The sequence below is a fragment of the Odocoileus virginianus genome, chromosome 23 (assembly GCF_023699985.2).
Source record: "Odocoileus virginianus isolate 20LAN1187 ecotype Illinois chromosome 23, Ovbor_1.2, whole genome shotgun sequence".
Lineage (NCBI taxonomy): Eukaryota > Metazoa > Chordata > Mammalia > Artiodactyla > Cervidae > Odocoileus > Odocoileus virginianus.
In genome coordinates, this window is record NC_069696.1 from 12,336,210 (window position 1) to 12,356,708 (window position 20,499).

Sequence of the window (20,499 nt, forward strand, 5' to 3'; positions counted from 1 at the left end):
TCCGTGGCCTGAGTCAGCGGCCCCCACAGTTCTCCGGGCTCTGGGGCCCCCCAGAGAGTTCACAGGCTGCCGAAACTCACAAGCAGAACTTCACCCACAAATGGGAGGCTTCCTGTGGGGGTGGAGACAGGGTGGGGTATGTTAGCCAACTTTAAAATCAGCTAGGGGTGGGGTGGGGTGGTGGGCAAAGAAAAACTGCTAAGGAGAGAGGAAATAGCCATTAACTCTGGCTGGCCTGGGCGGGTTAGGGGGTGTGGATTCAGGAAACACGGGAAGGCTGGCAAGAGCAAGTGGTTTTGGATCTGGTTAAGTATTGCTCAGGGCAGGGAAAGGTTTCCAGGGGCAGACAAGGGAGGAGAGGAATATCAACTGGAGACACGAAATCAGCTGGGCGTGTCCCACAGACTCACGGACCTGAACCCTAGATAGCCCCATTCCCCGTCTCCGGGTGAGTGTATTTCTTCATAAGAACACGGGTGGACACTCACATTCATGACATTTGGGCAGCAGTTGTGTGCCCAGCGCCATTCTAGCTTCTGGGCTCCCAGGTGGAGGATGGTGGAGGGTGGGCTCCCAGGGGTGGACATGGGGAATAAGGTCCTGGCTCCCCCGGGGAGGGCTGGGGAGACACAGATAATTAGTGAACATAGTTTCGGGGCTGTAAGAACTCTGAAGGAAAAGAACCCCGGGTCAGTGGATCGAACTGGAGATTTTAGCCAGGCAGTTGGCAAGCAGGGGACCTGAGATCTGCTGGGGTCTGGACCCATCTCGGGTTGGAGAATTGAAGCTGTCCATGAGTGTGGTGCGGGGCCTGGCTGCAGAGAGGTGCCTCCAATCCCACTTAATGGTCTCTCAGTTCAGTTCAGTTCAGTCGCTCAGTCGTGTCTGACTCTTGGCAACCCTGTGGACTTCAGCACGCCAGGCCTGCCTATCTATCACCAACTCCTGGAGTTTACTCAAACTCATGGCCATTGAGTCGGTGATGCCATCCAACCATCTCATCCTCTGTCATCTCCTTCTCCCGCCTTCAATCTTTCCCAGCATCAGGATCTTTTCCAATAGTCAGTGTTTTGCATCAGGTGGCCACAGTATCGGAGCTTCAGCTTTGGCATCAGTTCTTTCAATGAATATGCAGGACTGATCTCCTTTAGGATGGACTGGTTGGATCTCCTTGGGGTCCAAGGGACCCCAGCAGCACAGCTGGCCTCTATGTCTCTGCAGTGTGCTTGCTCCCGTTTTAGAAACAGAGGCCACACTGCGAGCACCTGCAGGGGGAAGCCAACCAGAGGGTCAGCCCCACCGCGCCCTGCTTCTGCTTCACTGACTATGACAAAGCCTTTGGCTGTAGGCGTTGTTGTGCCTCTGTTGTGCTTCCACAACAGACTCTGGAAAATTCTTAAAGAGATGGGAATACCAGACCACTTGACTTGCCTCCTGAGAAACCTGTATGCAGGTCAAGAAGCAACAGTTAGAACTGGACATGGAACAACAGACTGGTTCCAAATAGGAAAAGGAGTCCTGTAAAGGCTGTATATTGTCACCCTACTTATTTAACTTATATGCATTGTACATTATGAGAAACACTGGGCTGGAGGAAGCACAGGCTGGAATCAAGATTGCTGGGAGACAAGTCAATAACCTCAGATATGCAGATGACACCACCCTTATGGCAGAAAGCGAAGAATTAAAGAGACTCTTGATGAAAGTGAAAGAGGAGAGGGAAAAAGTTGGCTTAAAAATCAACATTCAGAAAACTAAGATCATGGCATCCAGTCCCATCACTTCATGGCAAATAGATGGGGAAACAGTGGAAACAGTGACAGACTTAATTTTTGGGGGCTCCAAAATCACTGCAGGTGGTGACTGCAGCCATGAAATTAAAAGACGCTTGCTCCTTGGAAGAAAAGTTATGACCAATTTAGACAGCATATTACAAAGCAGAGACATTACTTTGCCAACAAAGGTCCCTCCAGTCAAAGCTATGGTTTTTCCAGTAGTCATGTATAGATGTGAGAGTTGGACTATAAGAAAAACTGAGCAGTGAAGAATTGATGCTTTTGAAGTGTGTTGGAGAAGAGGAGTCCCTTGGACAGCAAGGAGATCCAACCAGTCCATCCTAAAGGAAATCAGCCCTGAATATTCATTGGAAGGACTGATGCTGAAGCTGAAACTCCAACACTTTGGCCATCTGATGTGAAGAACTGACTCATCGGATAAGACCCTGATGCTGGGAAAGACTTAAGGCAGAAGAGGACTACAGAGGATGAGATGGTTGGATGGCATCACCGACTCAATGGACATGAGTTTGAGTAAGCTCCGGGAGTTGACGTGGAACAGAGAGGCCTGGCGTGCTGCAGTCCATTCGGTCGCGAGAGTCGGATACAGCTGAGAGACTGAATTGAACTGAATCGCGCTCCCCGCGCACTCGACCGCGCCTGCGCCAAAGGTGGGGGCGGAGCCTCTAGGGGGCGGGGCCTGCGGCTCCGAGCAGTTGGTTTCGGGGCGGAACCTTCGCGCCGCGGGGGCGGGCGCGCGGGGGAAGGCTTTGCGACTGTGCCGCGGCCGCCTCCGTTGGAGTCGCGGCTGAGGGCGGCGAGGCGTTGACTTCTCCGGCTCCGCCTCCCATTCCGACTTCGGCTTCGGCTCCGGCTCCGGCTCCGGCTCCGGCTCCGGCTTCGGCGCGCGCGCTGTCGCCCTCCCCGCAGACCGTCTTCGGCCTGGTGACCCCCGGGCGCGCGGCCGCCGGGAGCCCCCTGAGAGTTGGACCCGCTCAGCCGGAGGAGGCGCCGTGGGGTGAGCTGACTGGCGGGGGGCGGCCCGGGGGTGCCGAGTGGAGAGAGGCCCCCTCAAGACCTCGGGACCCTCAGGACCCGTCCCTGCCTCTCCAGACCCCCCGGCCACTCTCGGGATCCACGGCCGCCTGAAGGACCCCGATAGACCTCGGTGCCCAAGACCCACCCCCAACCCTTCTCTCGGGAACCCCAGCCCCGAAGACCCCCCCACCCCGGGATCCACCCCAGCCCCTTCAGACACCCCTGGCCCCCGAGACCCTGTGGGAGTCGCCGGCCACTTTTTGCCCCTACACTTTTAAGGCTCCTCAAGTCCCGAAACCCTTCCGGACTTCCGCCCCGCCCCGCCCCGCCCCGCCTCAGACGCCGAGACCCCCTGAGGCCCTGCCGCCGATTCAGGGTCCCGGGACCCCGAGGATCCTCAGTTCCAGAAACCTCCCCAGATTCCTTCAGGACCCCCGCGACTGTCCTTGACTGCCCCTTCCCAGGCTTCTTTAGAACCTCTCTGGGCCGCGAAACAACCCCCCCCCCTCGCCCCCGCCACCGTGCCATCTCTTCCTAGCCCCCCGATCCCTAGACTGCCGTCCCCACCCTCCACTACCTGCCCTTGAGGTTCAGTCCCTTTATGCTCCCTGTCCACGCAGGTCTGGAGGCTGGGCTTCTCAAACCTGCGGTCTGTGGACCCATCGGGCATCTGTGAAAGAGTTCCCGGGCTTTTGTAAATTCTTAGGATGAAAGAAGTAGAGGTGTTTAATGAGTCATCTAATGACCCTTTGTGGCCGGGCAGGGGATGGAGCGCTTGCACTGAGTTGACTGTTGTACTGAGGCCAAAGCAGGACAGTGTTTTAACTTTTAATGCCCTTTGCTGAGGTTCATATGGCCCCACAGAAGCACCTAGAGAACAGATGTGTTGTGGAGGGAAGCAGAGCTAAGTAGGTGAGGGGCTTGGGATGGATCAGCATGCTTTAAGGTTGTGGTGGTGGTGGTGGTTTAGTTGCTAAGTGTGTCTGACTCTTGGCAGCCTTATGGACTAGCCCGCCAGGCTTCTCTGTCCATGGGATTTCCCAGGCAAGAATACTGGAGTGGATGGCATTTCTTTCTCCAGAGGATTTTCCCCACCCAGGGGTCGAGCCTGAGTCTACTGCTTGGCAGGTGGGTTCTTTGCCCCTGTGCCCCCAGGTAAGCCTCTGACTGGAGGTGTAAGACCTTATTGAACAAGGTCCTCAAGCAATTAGAACCTGAAGTGGGAAGAATCCAGCTTTGTGCCCTGAGGCCCCATGCCCTTGGCCCTTTCCTGAATTACTGCTTTCACTGTCCCTCTGAGTGTGTTTTGGACCAGCTCAGAGCCAGGGAAGGTGGGTGTTGATCAGTGCATGAGGAGTGAGGGAGGTGTTTGGAGTAGGGGAGACTGGAATGGAGGAAACTGGGAAGCTTAGAGTGCGATGGGGAGGGGCAGGACCAAAGCCGGGGGAACTTTGAAGGCCCAGTAGAGAGTTTGGGAGCTTCCCCCGTGGCTCAGCGGTAAATCTGCCTGCAAGGCAGGAGACCCGGCTTCAGTCCCTGGGTCAGGAGGATCCCCTGGAGAAGGGAAGGGCAACCCACTCCAGTGTTCTTGCCTGGACAATTCCTGAGACAGAGGAGCCTGGTGAGCTACAGTCCATGGGGTCACAAAGAGTCAGACATGATTGAAGCAACTCAGCACAGCAGAGAGGATTTGGTCCTGGAAAGGGGTGGGGGGCCATCGAGGGGTTTGAGGAGCAGAGTGAAGATAGATTTTGTGTTTTTGAACAATCTCTGGGTCTGGTGTGAGAAAATTGGTTGGAGGGAGCAAGACCATGGGAAAGGTTGGCGGGTGACCTGGACCAGCATGTTGGCAGCGAGGACCTCACGCATGGCTGAGCTTCTTAAAGTCTAGACCCAAAGATCAATCCTGCTCTTTCCTGTTTGAGCCCACACTTTTCTGCCTGGGGACTGGCATTAGGAACTTAGTCTTTTTAGGAGAGATTTGGTCCTTCTGCCTATAGGTCACCTAGGACTTCATTAGGGTGATTGTCTGTGTGTCAGGGTGAGTCCAGCGTCCACGCAGGAGATGGACATGGGGCACAGTGGGTGGGAGGGCAGGGGGGAGAGGCTGGGTCTCAGGAATGGAACCAGATCATGAATTTGGTTTATTAGCTGGGCTTGGGGGTCCTGAGAGTTCAGATGTGTTGTGTCAGAAATGTCACTTTGGAGACTGGGACCAGAGGGGCTGAACCCGGAAGCAGGGTGCCTGTCAGCAGCCTAGACAAGTTGAGAGGACCACAAGGCGTGGCAGAGGGTGTGGATTAGAGTGATTTAAAAGAGAAAGGCACACGACTTTTGTTTGTGGAGGTCTGGACTTGGCGTTAGGGGCAGGGAGTCTCTCCCAGTACAATAACAGAAGTCTCTGTGATGATGAAGATGTTCTGTGTTCGTGCCCTCCAGTAAACTTGACACATGGGGATGTGTGTAGTTTAAGCAGAGACTAGTGTCACCAAGGAAATGAATTTAACTGTTAGTTAATTTTAATTGAATAAACCCAGGAAGAATACCCACAGCCTGCATGGGGTGTAGGGGAATCACACTGTCGTAGGCTTTGCTAGTTTAAATGTTAGCCTTTTTCATGTTCCAGCAACCCTGAGATAATAAGATAAAGGAAATACACAGCTCAGAGAGGCTGAGTGACCCCTATTTGAAGTTGTTCAGCCATTACCCTCGGTTGTCAGACTTCTAAGGCTGGACTCTCTGGGCTGGATCCTACTCCCTCCCGCAAAGAGCCTCAAGGTCTCTTTCCCAGGAGAGTGAAGTCCTCTCCAGAGGTGGCTTGTTTCCTGACTGAGCCCTCCGTATCTGTCTCTGCTAAAGTTAACACAGACTATTGTGTGATAAGCCGCAGGCAGGGACCCAACAAAACTCTTGTGAGCTGGTTGTTTTGCCTGAGGCTGCTTCTTGCTGCCTCTGAATCTTCCTGATGGTGGCCGTTTCTTTCAGCATTCCTAGAGAATGGATGGAGCGAGGAAACAGGTGAACCTGCAGACCAGCCGCGTCATGTGGTTTGATTTTTGTGAAGTGGAAGTGTTTGTTGTTCAGTCGTGTCCAGCTCTTTGCTGCTCCACAGACGGCAGCCACCAGGCTCCTCTGTCCATGGGATTCTCCAGCAAGAACACGAGTGGATTGCCATTTCCTTCTCTGGGGGATCTTCCTGACCCAGGGATCCAACTAGGATCTCCTGCATTGCAGGCAGATTTCTTTACCATCTGAGCCACCAGGGAAGCCCTGATGTAAAGGTTTGGTAGTGAAAAGAGCTGTAGATGAGTGCCTTATATGAACTTCTGGGGGTCACAGTGGACCAGGTGGTACCTGGGGTAGTGGCAGGATTATGGGGCTTGGGCCTGGAGTGAGTGTCGCTTGTCCCCTGACTTCCTGGGGAACCTTTACCAAGACACTGTTGCTCAGTCTCAATTTTCACATTTGTAAAGAAGGGTATTTGACATCACAGAACCTTTAAGACTCCTCCAACTCTGCAGTTGTATAATTTTAGATTGCACTGGAGGTTTATTTTCTATTAACAGAGCATCTCCTATTCCTCTCGGGATGGATAATGCTGGTGGTTCCGCGTGCCTAAGCCTCTGCACGGGCACATTTCCCCATTGTTGGCTTATTGTTGAGTGACACGTCTCTGCGTTGTGCAGCGTGCCACCTCCGTTGGACAGACTGTTAGTGGGCCCTTCAGCTGTTGGCAGTGTTCCCAATGAAAGGTCAGGTGCATTTGTTTGCCATCTGAGCCTCACTGATGTTCAGAGAAAACTGGGATGACTACATTTACCATGGTGGTTGGCCTCTTGAAAGGGTTTAACGTCAGCCTTGGCCAGGTGAGAGGTAATAAGAGCCACGTCACAGGGTCATGGGGAGCTTTGAATGAGATCGTACCTGTAAGCGTGTGGTGTTTGCCCTTGGATCTAACAGGGGTGTAGAAGGTGTCAATAATTAGTGCTGCTTTTTGAACTAAATGGTGATGTGTACATTTTTTGTTAGTGGTGGGTTTTGTTGTTTTCTTGGTTTGAGCAGATGAGCCCAGGCTACTCTGGAGTTGCTTTCAAGGAGCAGACGGACACATTTTGATCACTACAGAATAAGGATTTTTTTCCACTGCAGTTTATGTCGACTGAATAAAAAGCGTTTGCTTAAGTAGCGTGTTTTCAAATTGAGGTTTCGTATTTCCTGAAACTTGGAAAAAAACCAGCTCATCCTGGAGACCTCTCACTAGTAATGGCTAGGTCAAGTGGTCAAGTTTCACCAGAATCCAGGTTAGATGAGTATGTAGTTGTGGAGAAGTAGTGTTAAAATGAAAGTCTGCTGATGCTGACGGAGAGAAGCTGGCTGCTGGGGTGTTGACAGTAATAGATAAACCTCTTCAGGTTAAGTGCCTTTCAGGTCCTTGATGCGCTTAAAATCTTCAGGAGAATCCAATCAGTGATGGGGATGATGGCATTCCCTTTTGACAGGTTTGGAAACTGAGGTTCAGAGACTGGTGATGCTTCTGCTCTTCAGATCCTGTTTTCTCCACCGTGGCCCTGGGCGTTGTGGTTTCAGGGCAGGCCTTTCCTTTGCAGTTCTGGAAGTTAAGTTTTTGTCCTTTTGCAGCTCATTTTCAGCTCATGTGAACCTAATTAGGCCAACGCACTCGCCAGAAATAACCTCTGTCAGTCAGGTTCCCAATAATTCATCAGTGCTTGAAAACTTCCTTTTGTCGCCCAGTGATTTCTGCTTCTGTGGCCCCCTCCCAGGTCAGCTGGGGGAACCAGATTGCTTGGAAAAAGGCAGTTTGTGGGAATCAGGTGAGACTGAGGGCCTGAGGGTGTTAACGGCCAGGGGAGGCGGGGCTCTGCTGACGGGAAGAGCTTGCTTTGTGGCCAGAGGCCTGCAGACCCGCCTGGGTGTACTCACAGGGTTTGGCCTCCTGTAGGGACGTTCCAGTCTTTAGGAACCACACGGGGATAACACTCAGCTGTCATTTCCGGGTCTCCTGTCCCCTGAGGGCAGCAGGTGTAGAAATCACTCTTCAGTGTGGGTTCCTTGGGTAACAGGAGCAAATGGGGGTGTTGATGGTAAGAGCTTGCTGCGTTGCCTGTTCAGGCCTTCATCTGAATCAAGTCGTTTGTAGTCAAAAGGGTGTGACTTTTCCCACAAATTCTGGGGGCATTTTATTCCATTGCTCGATGGATTGGAAACATGAGTTCAAAGCTAACATTTGGAGATTTTCATGAATGTTTACAATGTCCCGTCCCTTGCTGTGTAAGAGGAATGTATTTTGAGCACATTTCCCACATGCCTGCTTACCTCTATGCTCGTTTATACTGCTCAAGAGCCATGTGACAATTCATTTATAGAAAGAAATTGACTTTTCCTAAGGATATCCTTTTCCTAAGGATATTTTTTTTCCCTAAGGATATTTTTGAGGATCCCACAGATTTGAAACTTCTGTTTCATGGTTTGTACTTGAGTGAAGGTGTAATTTGTCACAGAAAGTGATTTAGTTTTTCATTATGCTACTTGTAATAAAGGGCTTCCCTGGGGGCACAGTGGTCTCCTGCCAGTGCAGGAGACAGTTCTGTCCTTGGGTCGGGACGACCCCCTGGAGAATGGAATGGCAACCCACCCCAGCATTCTTGCCTGGGAGATCCCATGGGAAGAGGAGCCTGGTGGGCTGCAGTCCATGGGGTCACAGAGTTGGACACAACTGACCGATTGAAACAACTTGTAATAAAATACTGTTCTTGACAAGCATTTTCTCCCCCCACCGCCTCAAAACTTTGACTCACTCACTCACTGATGCATGCTTTTTTTTCATTTCTCTCTTTATCTTGATATGCTTGTCTTCTTCCCGTCCCTGTCCTCTTTCTGGTAATGTATGGAGTGGGGTGTGCGGGAATGAGGGTTTCAGGGGTCAGCACCTGGGCCAGGTTCAGCTGGACTCTGGCTGGCCCAGCAGGTGTGCTGTCCACTGGTAGCTGTCCTGGAGGCTAGACCAGCTTGAACGGGGCTGAGTCCATTCCAGCAGGGCAGGCTCCAGCCTCAGTGTGCTTATCACATGCCTGCTTGCTTGTTTGCCGACATCCCGTTGGCCAAAGAAGTCATATGACCAAGCTGGAGTCAGTGAGAGGGGCTGACTGGACCAGGGCCGGGGGACCAGGGAGCACGGTGAGGGGGAGGGGGTTAACTCTCTGGCATGTGGAGTTAGGGAGCTGGGAAGCAGGGTTTGCTTTGCTAGCTCTAAGTAACGAGTTTGGTGTGTGTGGTTTGTTGTGTTTTGCGTTAGACTCAGTTAGATGAACATTTATTTAGGGTTGAACATAGGCATTCAGTGAGTAAGGCAGTCTCTGACTACTCTGAAGTTTGTTCATAAAATGCTCATAATCTCAAATTTAAGCAGAAAATATCCTATCCAAACTTTTATTCATGACTTTGGATAAAAGGACAGGAACTGCTTATACAGATCTGTGTTGGGGCCGGATTTTGCTCTCAGAAAATGCTGTTAGGTCCTCGTAAAAAGGAATGGGTTGCTATGATGACTGGGCTCTGGGCCTGCAAACTGCGGTGACGACACGATCACCAGGGAAACCGAAAGATGCTGCTTCTGAAAGGTCTCTGGAGGCTTTTGTTACCGTCGTCTGGAAGCTGATGGGCTTAGAGAATGGTGCTAGGGGTGAGGGCAGAGTGCCGGAGGCTCGCTGTCCTGTGGAGACTTCTAGGATCGGGTACTAAGTGCTGCGGAGATCTCCTGCTTGGCCCTGGGTTTAAAAACAGGCGAGATTGGGATACTTTCTAAAGTCACTGTGGGGTTTGGCTCTGATAATCATGCTGCTGAAAGAACAGGAAATGAGGTAATGTCTTTAAACTTGTAATGCTACAATGAACTGTAAATGTCTAAATATGGGCAGCTATGCAGTTCATCACTGCATAGTTATTGTGTTGAGATTTAATGTGATCGGGTACTTCCTGTGTTGGCGGGTGTGATCCTTAAAGGTAGCCGTCAGCGTTAGAGTCTGGAGGCTTCTCTGCCTGCACGTGCTGGGGAGCCGGCTCTGGGCCTTCTTCACCTCCTCCTCTAGGAGGAGGACGAGGTTTGAGCACTTAAGCCGGCAACCGGCCGCCCAGGAGCACCAGCCCTCACCTGTTACCTAAGTGCTCAGGGCCTGCAGTGTTGACTTGTTCTCTAGGAAAACTTGGAAATCACTTCATTTTGGAGTTAAATCCAGCCCACAAAACTTTAATTTGTTCACACTCTTTTGCAGAAGTGTGCTTGTAGTATTTAGGTTTTCAGTTTGTATCTGTGATCATACATATAAAGGAGCGTCAAAAGTAGTTGAACAATAATTGAAAGAATGACAGACAGATTTCTAAAGTTCTTCACAGTGGTGACAGTTTAGGGCATGTGACTTCTGCAGTCACTGGGTGCCCAGTGACTGTTCAGACAGTATTCTAAACTGCCGTGTAGAGCAGGGTGAGATAAAAGACTCCGTCCCACGTGGGGAAGTGGTGTACATTATTTGGGGGGCAGTTGGATTCATCAGCTGGTGAGCATCTCGTATTGACTCCTCTCGTAGGGTGGAGTGGGAAGGACCCTGAGGTCCGTCCTGAGCGGGGAGGTTGGGAAAGCCTTTGCGGTGCCGGAGCTCTCTGACTCCAGAGTTTGAGTCCAGAGCACTTTTCCTCTGAGAGGTTCCCGAGCTTGCAGAACTCGGTCTGTTAGCAAGGTTTCCTGTTGTGTAGCTGTTAACACTGAGGGCTGGTGAAGAGCTAGGTCAGTCACTGAAGTCGCCAGGCTAGGGCCCAAGGTCGCTTATACTTGGGATTATAAGGTACAGTGGGAAACCTCAATATTTCTCCTTTCCTTAGAAAATATCTAGCAGAGAGGAACGGAAGGACCTGACCTTTGATGACTCGGGAGGAGTTAGGGCCCAGCAGCATCCTGGCACGGGGCGGGCACCAGGGGACAGCACTGAGCTCGCCTGCAGGCCTGCCTCAGCATCTGGAGAAGGGCCCTGACACCCGATGGCCCCTGGACCTTCTCCCCTGGGTGGGGGGATGCCTACAGGCCGCTGCACAGGTCTGTGTCCATTTTCAGGGGATATTCTTATGATCCTCTTTAAAGCCTAATGATGCTCCTAGACTGATTAAGCCTAGTTTCCTTACCCTGGAAAATCATTTTTAGTGACCCAGTTCTGAATGAGGGGGGAGGAAAAAAAGATTACACGTGTGAAAGGTGGTTTTCAGTTAGTGCGAGTTGGGCTGTGCCCAGCAGGCACTTAGGCATTCTGCTGACTACTTTTCTGGAAGGTGTTTTGGCAGCATGTGCTGAGATATTTTACAGGGTTCATACTCTATAACTCAGCAATTCTGCTTGTCAGAAATCTCTCCTAAATAAAATTTCAAAGTAGATAAAAGCTTTGTGTACAAAGTTGGTTGTCATAGAGCTCCAGTGATGTCCTGCCTTGGGGGGGTGGGGTGGATGAAGTGCCTGAAGGCCTCGCAGTGGGACAGAAGTTCATGCATGTTGCTGAAACACTTCTACTTATGGACAGTTTTTCTTTCTTCTTTTTTTTCCTTTAGTTTTTTCTCTTTATGAATAGTTTTGAGTAACATAAGGAAATGCTTTTATTAAAATGCATGAAAAAGTAAGATATGACCTATGGTCTCGAATGATGTAAGCATTTTAAAGTAAAAAATCTAGAGGGAACTATACAAATGCTAACAGTCATTGCTTGTAGGTAGTAGAATTATGGGCTTTTTAATCTTTATTTTTTTGTATATTTCCTTCTTTACAGTAAATATTAGGTATAGAATTGGTGGAGGCAATATGATTCTGGAAAGATGACAGAATGTGGAGATTGTTTGGCAATAGAGACCTAGCTGGTTTAGGAGTCCTGTTTTGTGTAAGCTAAGAATTGACCTTGGACTCAGACTGTTCCACTGGACTGGGTGTCAGTGTGGCCAGGCGGAGGCCTGGCATCTCGGAAGACTTGCCGGTGTGTCCTGGCACGTCTCAGTGAACCGCTCGGTGCCTTCGAGAGCGAGGCTCGTCCTGGAGACCCGTGTGGCTTGCTTTGGGGTCCCCTGACGTTGTTTTCCCTCCCGTGATAAATCCCTGGTGTCCGTGTCCCCGCAAGTGGTCCTGGAGCAGAGTGGTGAAGGGACAGCGCAAGCCCCACCCCTGAGCCGCTGCATCGCCTCCTTACCCCGCACTCCTTCCCAGTCTCCTCCCTCCAGAGGCTTTGGGGCGCCTAGGTCTAAGGCTCTGCCTGTCCTCTTAAGTCACAGGATTAGGAGTGCAGGCTTAGGAACCATTCTGGATTGTGTTTTTGTATGTGATGGTTTTCAGTAATTCTGATTTAGAGAGAGCTCTGGGACCTTTGATTTTAATTCCAGCCTCATCTTTTTCAGGGTACTGATGAAAAGAATTTTCACCTGGGAAGTAGAAGTTGCCTCTGAATCTCTTTAGGGCTCACAGATGGATTCAGTGGAAAAGACCACGAATAGAAGTGAACAAAAATCAAGGTAAATGACATCAAGTGCACCTTCACAGGGGTGTATAGCCTCCAGTGTAAAGCTTCTCATGTGTTACTTAGTACCTTCGAGGGCCAGTCACAGCGGGTTAGGAGATGGTCTCAGAGGCCTTTGCTTCAATGTAAGAAGCGTTCCAGGAGACAGTTCTCTTTCTGCCCAAGGAAGCCACTGTCGCCTGGATTCCGCACCAAGCAGGAGGGAATCAGAGGGTCACCTCTAAGGCTGGAGGGTGTTGTGGTTTGCAGGAAAGAAATCTCTGACGATAAACGGGCAGGTGATGCCTCCGTGAAGTAACGCAGGAGGAAGTGCTTGCCGGGGGTGGGTCGTGGAGGACCTGCGTTTTGCCAGGGATTTTCTTTTCTGTCCATAATCAGGGATCATTTATCGTCATAGTTTGTATTTACAAGCTCTTGGCAGTTTTTAAAGGAATTTAAATTGCTGAGCTTCTTTGTTTACAAACACGCATCACTCTTATCAACACCATGGGGGACTCGAGATGGACAAGACAGTAGAGTCCCCACGTCCCTTACGGAGTGAGGACTGAGCCAGTGAGATGCGTACGGAGCGCAGCGCACGGGCTCGCCCTGCGGTCGGTGTGGCGGGGTCGAGGCGTGTGTCCAGCGCGGGCTGTGTTGGGCCCGCCGCCTCACGGCGCTCGCGGGCTGCAGCGTCTCCCTCGCAGTGGCAGTGCTTCCGTGCTGGCTTTCATTCTCCCCCTCTCTTGTTTTTAAGCAGAAAGTTTTTAAAAAGCCTCATCCGGAAACAGCCCCAGGAGCTGCTCCTGGTCATTGGGACGGGCGTCAGCGCAGCGGTGGCCCCGGGGATCCCCGCCCTGTGCTCCTGGAGGAGCTGCATCGAGGCCGTGATCGAGGCTGCCGAGCAGCTGGAGGTGCTGCACCCTGGGGACGTGGCCGAGTTCCGCAGAAAGCTGACCAAGGACGGGGACCTGCTGGTGGTCGCCCATGACCTCATCCGGAAGATGTCCCCGGTAAGTGCTTCCAGGTCAGTGCTTCCAGACTCCCTGGGGCAGCTTGGCTCGGGGCCAGGCTGGTGAACCAGGAGTCCGGGGCTTAAATGTCTCCACGAGTTGGGCTCACAAGCCAGAAGTCCTTCAGTTCATCAAGATAGTATCCCTTTAAATGAGGGTCCCAGGAACCTTTAAATGGGGGTCCCAGGCTGCTCTGGGGACCAGCCCCGTAACCTTGTCCTGTTTCAGCGCGGGCACGGCCACCACCTCTGCTTGGGTCTAAGCAGGTCAGCCACGACTCCTCACACGAGAGCTGTGTCCCCAGGGTCTCAGGGAGAGGACAGAGCATCCTTGTCTCCTCGGGATAGGACCCAGCAAGGAAGAGAGGTTGGCGTAGGGGCGCGTGCTTGCTGAGTGGTGCCCGGAGCCTGTCGGGCTGGTGCAGAAGCGGGGGAGCTGCCACAGGGCGCGGCCGCGTCATCCCTGAACAGGCTGCCCTCGGAGTGGAGGACATGACTGAGGTCCGAGGCACGTTTCTTCCATTTCTGAAAAAGTATAGCCGTCGTCTCATTTGGGGCGGAGAGATGTAGGAGGATTCACAGAGGAGAAAAGGTACCCAGAGAAAGTGCACGGCTTGACTGCGGTGGTGTTTACACTCTCACGTGAAAGCCGGGGAGGGGCGCAGACCGTGCGGCCTCCGCCTCGCGCCCAAGGCCGGCTGCCCGACTCCTGCCTAAGTGACCTGAGCGTTCCGGTGGGGGGAGAGCAGCGGAGGGCCATGCGTCCTTCCTGTGGGGTCTGACGCACCACAGACCAGTCACGTTGTCGCGGCATCTGCCAGAATTTGCCCTGTGGCCGTAGTGACTTTACCAGAGTCTGGGAAGCGCTTCAGCTGGGTGATGGTGCCACGTGTGGGTGCAGTGTTAAACACGGGATGGCTCACATCATAGGGGGGTGGCTACTGCTGGTCTGAGTAAACCAGCTTCTGCGTCTGTTTACCTATCATTTAGGGCTGCGTTCATGCTTCGGACAGCCGGCTGCTGGCCGCTGAGCTTGTCACTCGCCGAGCTCAGAGTGGTCTGCCGTCCGGAGGCCCCTCGGCAGGGAGAGAGCAGGGCTGCTGGGCCAGGGGGCTCTGGGCCGGCCCCGGGCCTCAGGTGAGGGCGTCTCCTCGGAAGGGCAGCTCCGATGTGAGGTTAATCAATGTGAGTGTCCGGAGCTTTATCTTTTCTACTTTTTTGTGTATTTTTGAGAACTTCCATAAAGAGCTAAAGTGAGGCCAGAGTGGTGGTGTTCTGTGTTCAGCTGGTTGGGAGCAGGGACGTGGAGTGAGTGGGGAGTCAGTTTTCCCAGGTGTGGAGTTCTGCCTGGGGATTCCAGGGGAGCCAGGAAGGGCCAGGAAGTTGCAGGCATTTTTAGGGTAATTGTTGTGACACCTTGTGGAGCCTGAGCCAGGTGCTGGGGTAGGCTGGCGGGGTCATGAGAGATGGGGTCAGTGGTGGGGCTAAGCCTTCCAGGAGCCGGGGTGCTGAGTCGGGCAGGTGGGGGACTTCTGGGAAGAGGCTGGCTATTGGTCCTGCTATGGTTTGGGGTGTGGAAGTCCCCAGAGGAGGCGACGGAGGCGTGCAGACGCTGTGGTGCAGGAAGGGTCGCTGGACGTGGACCCACGTGCGCTGTGACAATGGCAGTGAGCGGGTCTGCCAGGTCTTCACTGGTCAGGAGTGAGGTGCCAGGGACATGGACGCCAGTTCTCAGGAGAGAAGGAGGGGAATGCTCACGAGAGAGTGTGAAGGTGTGGGGGCTCCCTGAGGGCAGGCTCGTGGAAACGGGGGCGGGGGACCGGGGCGTCTGGCAGCGGGAGCCTGAGCTAGGGGACAGGGACAGCCTGGAGGGCAGTGGGTCCTGTGGGTGCGCGTGCGTGCACGCCGCAGGCCCAGGGCCAGGCTGGCTGGGGTGCTCCGGGGTCATGCGGGCCTCCTTGCCCAGCACCCCCGCTGCTCTTCAGGTGTCTGCCTGCCTCCCTGTGGGCCCTGCCCGGCGGCTTCACCGAGCAGCTCTGCTCGGGGCCCTGGCGACCTCGGCGCTGCATCCCAGGCCCATCCCGCTCCTGACCCCAGGGCTCTGCGGCACCGGCAGCGTGACACAGTGCCCTTCCCTGGAGGCCCGCCGCCAGCCCCGGGCCTCCATGGCCCCCGAGGAGGGAGAGCCCAGGCGGCCCTGAGGTCTGCAGGACCCACGGGGTGTTGTTCCGGGTCACCTGTCTGACCTCACCTGTGCCAGGTGCCCTCGCTCACCTCCTGTCAGCCCCTGCTGGGCGTGCCCTCTCCAGAGCTGCCTCTTCCTCGGCGCTGGGCTCAAAGTCCTGTATCAGTGGTCCTCCCGATGCTCTTTGACCCGGCCACCCTCTCCCCCACAGGGCCGGGCCGCCTTTCTCTGCTCCGCTTTGATAGCGTTGATTGCTGTTGACATTTCACTAACATATTGGCACGCTGTCTCCCTCCTCCAGAGTTTTAAAAAGCTCTATGAGGTCAGCAGGCTGTCTCTCTTGTTGTTGAGTCACTCAGTCGTGTCCAACTCTGGGACCTCATGGACTGTAGCACGCCAGGCCTCCTGTCCATCACCAACTCCTGGAGTTTGCTCAAGCTCATGCTCATTGAGTCAGTGATGCCATCCAACCATCTCATCCTCTGTCGCTCCCTTCTCCTCCCACCTTCAGTCTTTCTCAGCATCAGGGTCTTTTTCAGTGAGTCAGCTCTTTGCATCAGGTGGCCAGAGTATTGGAGTTTCGGCTTCAGCATCAGTCCTTCCAGTGAACACCCAGGACTGATCTCCTTTAGGATGGACTGGTTGGGTCTCCTTGCAGTCCAAGGGACTCTCAAGAGTCTTCTCCAGCTCCACAGTTTGAAGGCATCAAGTATCTCTCTGGCACCTAGACTGTGGTCTCGTGCCTCGGGGCTCGGTGGTGGTGGAGAGACGGCGTCTCTGTAACCCCGGTCCTCCTCTCTGCAGCGCACGGGCGACAGCAAGCCCAACTTCTTCCAGGACTGCCTGATGGAGGTCTTCGACGACCTGGAGCGGCACATCCAGAACCCGCTGGTGCTGCAGTCCATCCTGAGCCTGATGGAGCGGGGCACCATGGTCCTCACCACCAACTACGACAACCTGCTGGAGATCTTCGGGCAGCAGCAGAGCAAGCCCATGGAGTCGCTGGACCTGAAGGACAAGACCAAGGTGCGGGGCGGGGCGCCCGCGGCGGAGGGGCGGGGCCAGTGCGCCCTGTGTTGCGATGGCGGTGCGTGTCAAGTCTGTTCCTGCGATTTTTCCTTACTGTCCTACTGTGAGCGTTTCCCCATCATGAAGCCGTCTTCAGAAGCATGGTTTTAGATGGAATTTCATTACGAGACGAGGTTATCATTGTTGTGAGCGTTTTGCCACAATTATAAATAATGCTAAATGCAAATTCTTACCCTTTTTAAAAGTTCTTAGCAAAACGTTAGGGTCAAAGGGTATGACTGTTTTAAAGACAGATGATATAAATTATCCAAGTGTTCTCCAGAAAGGCTCCCCGCTTACACACCACAGCTGTGGGAGGGTAACCCCCCTTCCTTACCTTTCCAGCCTGTGGCGTTGCTAAAAACCCAACCTAGTGCATTTCTTCCATTGGATGGGGCGACCATTTTATGCCTTTATTTCTGTTACTGCTAAGGTTGACCATGGTTTCATCGTATCAGCTGAGTATCCTGTGCGTGTGTGCGCCTGTGGGTTTACACCATCCCTGCCTGTTCTTCCCTCACTGCGGGGGTCGCGGGGTCGGTCCCAGACCCACTCCCCACGCAGGGACACCAAGGGCCGCTGGGCTGACGCCTTGTGGTGGAGCTCCGGTTCGCGCCCTCCCCTGAATCATTAGTGACACACGACAGGACACCCGCTCCACATCCGAGTCACGTGGCTGCGTCTGTGGGGCAGCTCACTGTGGTACCTGGAGCCTCTTGGAACCGGCTGCAGATGGCAGGGGGCCTTTTCTGGCTGCTCTGCCCGAACGCGTCGGTTGGTCTTCAGGTTGGTCTGTCTGTCTGAGGTGGTCAGTCCAGCGCGCTGACGGGAAGGTCCCGGGTGTGAAGATAAAAGGAATGTACGTGACGTACAGCTTCTCCAGGACCTTCATTTTGGGTCTTGAAATAAAGCCAGTAGAGAGCTACTTGATAACTTATTTTTTCTGTATGTACAGGGTGTAAAATCAGTGTATACCTAACTAATTAAAATATGACATGTGATTTAGAACGGAAACCTTCATAATCTCCCTAAAGTCATCAGTCTTAGCCATTTGCTATCATCTGAAATGTTAAAGATATTTTCTGTGTAAGTGTCTTGGTCTTGAAATAGAGAAATTCTTTTTAATACGGCAGGACGGGAAAGCCAGCCCTGACAGCTGAGTTTCTCTTAGGTTTAAAGAGATAATAATAAATCACAGCATCTCTCCTGCTCACACCGCGGGTAGGTCTGAGAAGCTGTGAGTCGTGTCGGGCACTTTCCCCAGCCTGTGTTCCCCTGTCTGCTTGCGCCCCACCAGGTCCTTCAGTGGGCGCGGGGGAACATCAGGTTCGGAGTTCTTCACATTCACGGCTTGTACACCGACCCGTGCGGGATGGTGTTGGACCCTTCAGGATATAAAGACGTCACTCAAGACCCGGAGGTCATGGTACGCCCTCCCCGACGTGGCCCTGGTTGTGCCCCTGGGGCTGTGCGGGGGCCACTAGCCGGCGCTGGTGGTCTGAGCAGGGTCCAGGGCTCCCGCCCCTCGGCACCTTGAACAGAGGCTCTATGAACTCGAGCGAGCCTCTTGCCCAGGGATGCGGCTCTGTTTCGGGAGGGCGACTCACAGGCCCAGCCGCGGTTGGGAATGTTCCTCCCTGCTCTTCCTCTCTGTCCATCCGGGCACCTCCTTTCTTTTCTCTACTGAGCAGTGTCTTTCAAAACCTAGTTTTCAAATTTCATTCTCTGCAAGGCTTTTTTGATGTCATAGACGAAAGGAGGTGTGGCCAAACTGCCTCGTGGCTTCCTGTGAACTCACTTTTTATTGCACTTAGAAGCCAAGGGCGTCCTCCCTGATGGCTCTGGAGCTCACGGTCCGGTCCGGCTGCCGCTCCCCAGGCACGGGGTGGTGATGGGCTGGGCCCCTCCGCTTCCTTGGCACGGCCGTGGGCGGGCAGGGGCAGTCCTGGCCGACACTGAGCCTCTCTGGGCGTCCGGGTCGGCGACATGCCGCTGCGTGCCTGCACCACCCTCTGTGCCCCTGCCTCGGGCGCCATCACTGCCCCCTCAGCCCCACCTCAGCCCCCCTGCCCTCACTCCCGATGCCAGGCCCTCCCCTCGGAGTTCCCGTCCTCCATTCGCTGAGACAGGTCAGTTCCAGGGACTAGGTGTCTGCACATAACTGAACAGAAGAAAAACTCCATGTCCTTATCGTATGTTTTGAACATTGTAAACTGCATGTGATTCTGGAGGATTTGAATTGAGAGGCTGCGCTGGCTGCAGGGGCGGGGTGGGCGGAGGGGCAGCCGCCGCGCTGATGGGGGCCTGGCCGACACGCTGGCTCCCAGGACGCGCCCCCCCCCCCCCCTTCTGCCCTCCTCACTTGGCTCCTCTGCCGCTCTCGGGAGAGGCCTGTCGGGAGCAGCGATGACGTGGCGTCGCACGCAGGTAACGTGACGCCGTGAGAGCTCGCTCACGGTCGCGAGCCCAGTCTCCTGGTGGGTGCTTTCGCAGGAGGTTCTCCAGAACCTGTACCGCACCAAGTCCTTCCTGTTCGTGGGCTGCGGGGAGACGCTGCGTGACCAGATCTTCCAGGCCCTCTTCCTCTACTCCGTGCCCAACAAGGTGGACCTGGAGCACTACATGGTGGTCCTCAAGGAGGGCGAGGACCACTTCTTCAAGCTCCAGGCAGACATGCTGCTGCACGGCATCAAGGTCGTGTCCTACGGGGACTGCTTCGCCCACTTCCCCGGGTACGTGCAGGACCTCGCCGCCCAGATCTGCAGGCAGCGGAGTCCAGGTACGGCTTGTTCTGTTTGGTGGTTTGCTTTTCCACTTTTCAGTGTATAAAACCGATGGGGTTCTTCCATTTTACCCCCTTTTTATAGAGATAAAGTAAATGCCATAACATTGAGAAGTAATTTTACATACCATTAAATTCACCAGTCTTTTTTTTTTCTAATGTTTCTGTGTACTTAAAAATAGAAAATGGGGGTTATTGGCATGGTAGTAATAGCCTGTAAATTGAGTTTTTTAGTTAAAGCTGTGGGTATAGTTGTACACGTCCATTCCTGTTTCAGATGACATGCCCTGCTTCAGATTACCTTAACAGAGAAAGACAGCTGCCCCGCCAGCTCCATCAGCTGTGACCCTGGCAGCCTGCAAACGCAGCTGTCTCACACCTTTATCCTGTCACGCTGCATGTTAAAAAGTTAAAACTGCTGCAGCACAAAACAATTCTACAAAGACTTACTTTCTTTTTTCAAATAACATATTTTCCCTGTTCTGCTGAAGGCAGCACCCCTTTCAAGTAATTCTTCTTGGCCCTCCCCTGGGGAGCTGATCATCTACCAGGAGTGGCCATGATACATGAGCACTTGTTCAGCTGGTCATCTTGCCATCAGGGCAGCTTGTGGCTTGTATCATAAAACCATGTATCATAAAACATGGGTGATGGCAGACCCGGAGAGGTCTGTGTGGGCTCACCTGTCCTTGTAATAGACCAGACATAGTCACCCACAGGTGGTGGAAGTGGGGCAAGCACAGTGCTGCCTGGGCATGACCAGCTGTGGACTGGAAGCCTGGAGAAGGCGAAGGCCACGGCGCACAGTGCAAGGGTGATCTGGCAGCTTGGTTTCTCCCCAGTGGCCCTTTTCAGAATTCATGGTAATTAGCAAAATGGGCCAATTTAAGTTGCATTTCTGTTAATGAAAGTGTCATCAGGGTGGCAGTTTTTTACTAAGAGAAGGAGCAGGGAGCTGACACTTGCTATGTTGCACATTGCTATGAATTTTATGTCCTTGACCTTATTTCATTTTTAGTCACAGTATCCACTGCTACTGGGCTTCCCTGGTGACTCCATGGTAAAGAATCTTCCTGCCCTGCAGGAGATGTGGGTTCGATCCC

The 20,499-nt window shown here is 53.4% G+C and overlaps 1 protein-coding gene across 6 annotated transcripts in view; it reads left to right on the forward strand.

The window, feature by feature from the left end:
- Positions 1-258: 258 nt before the first annotated feature.
- The window catches only part of FAM118A (family with sequence similarity 118 member A), a 33,525-nt gene continuing 13,284 nt past the window's right edge, over positions 259-20,499 (forward strand). For 2 of the 6 annotated variants that reach the window (XR_011482958.1, XM_020888289.2), the window contains exons 1-6: positions 2,553-2,793; positions 12,252-12,365; positions 13,107-13,362; positions 16,351-16,572; positions 17,912-18,040; positions 19,108-19,393. Coding sequence is in view for 5 of the 6 variants with exons in the window: in XM_020888289.2 (XP_020743948.1) it covers positions 12,319-12,365; positions 13,107-13,362; positions 16,351-16,572; positions 17,912-18,040; positions 19,108-19,393 (940 nt within the window). In the remaining variant the exon portion in view is untranslated. Of the gene's footprint in view, positions 449-2,552; positions 2,794-9,473; positions 9,692-10,362; positions 10,385-12,251; positions 12,366-13,106; positions 13,363-16,350; positions 16,573-17,911; positions 18,041-19,107; positions 19,394-20,499 lie in introns of those variants that run through there. The other 4 variants (XM_070453498.1, XM_020888292.2, XM_020888291.2 and 1 more) reach the window with 4 other exon arrangements.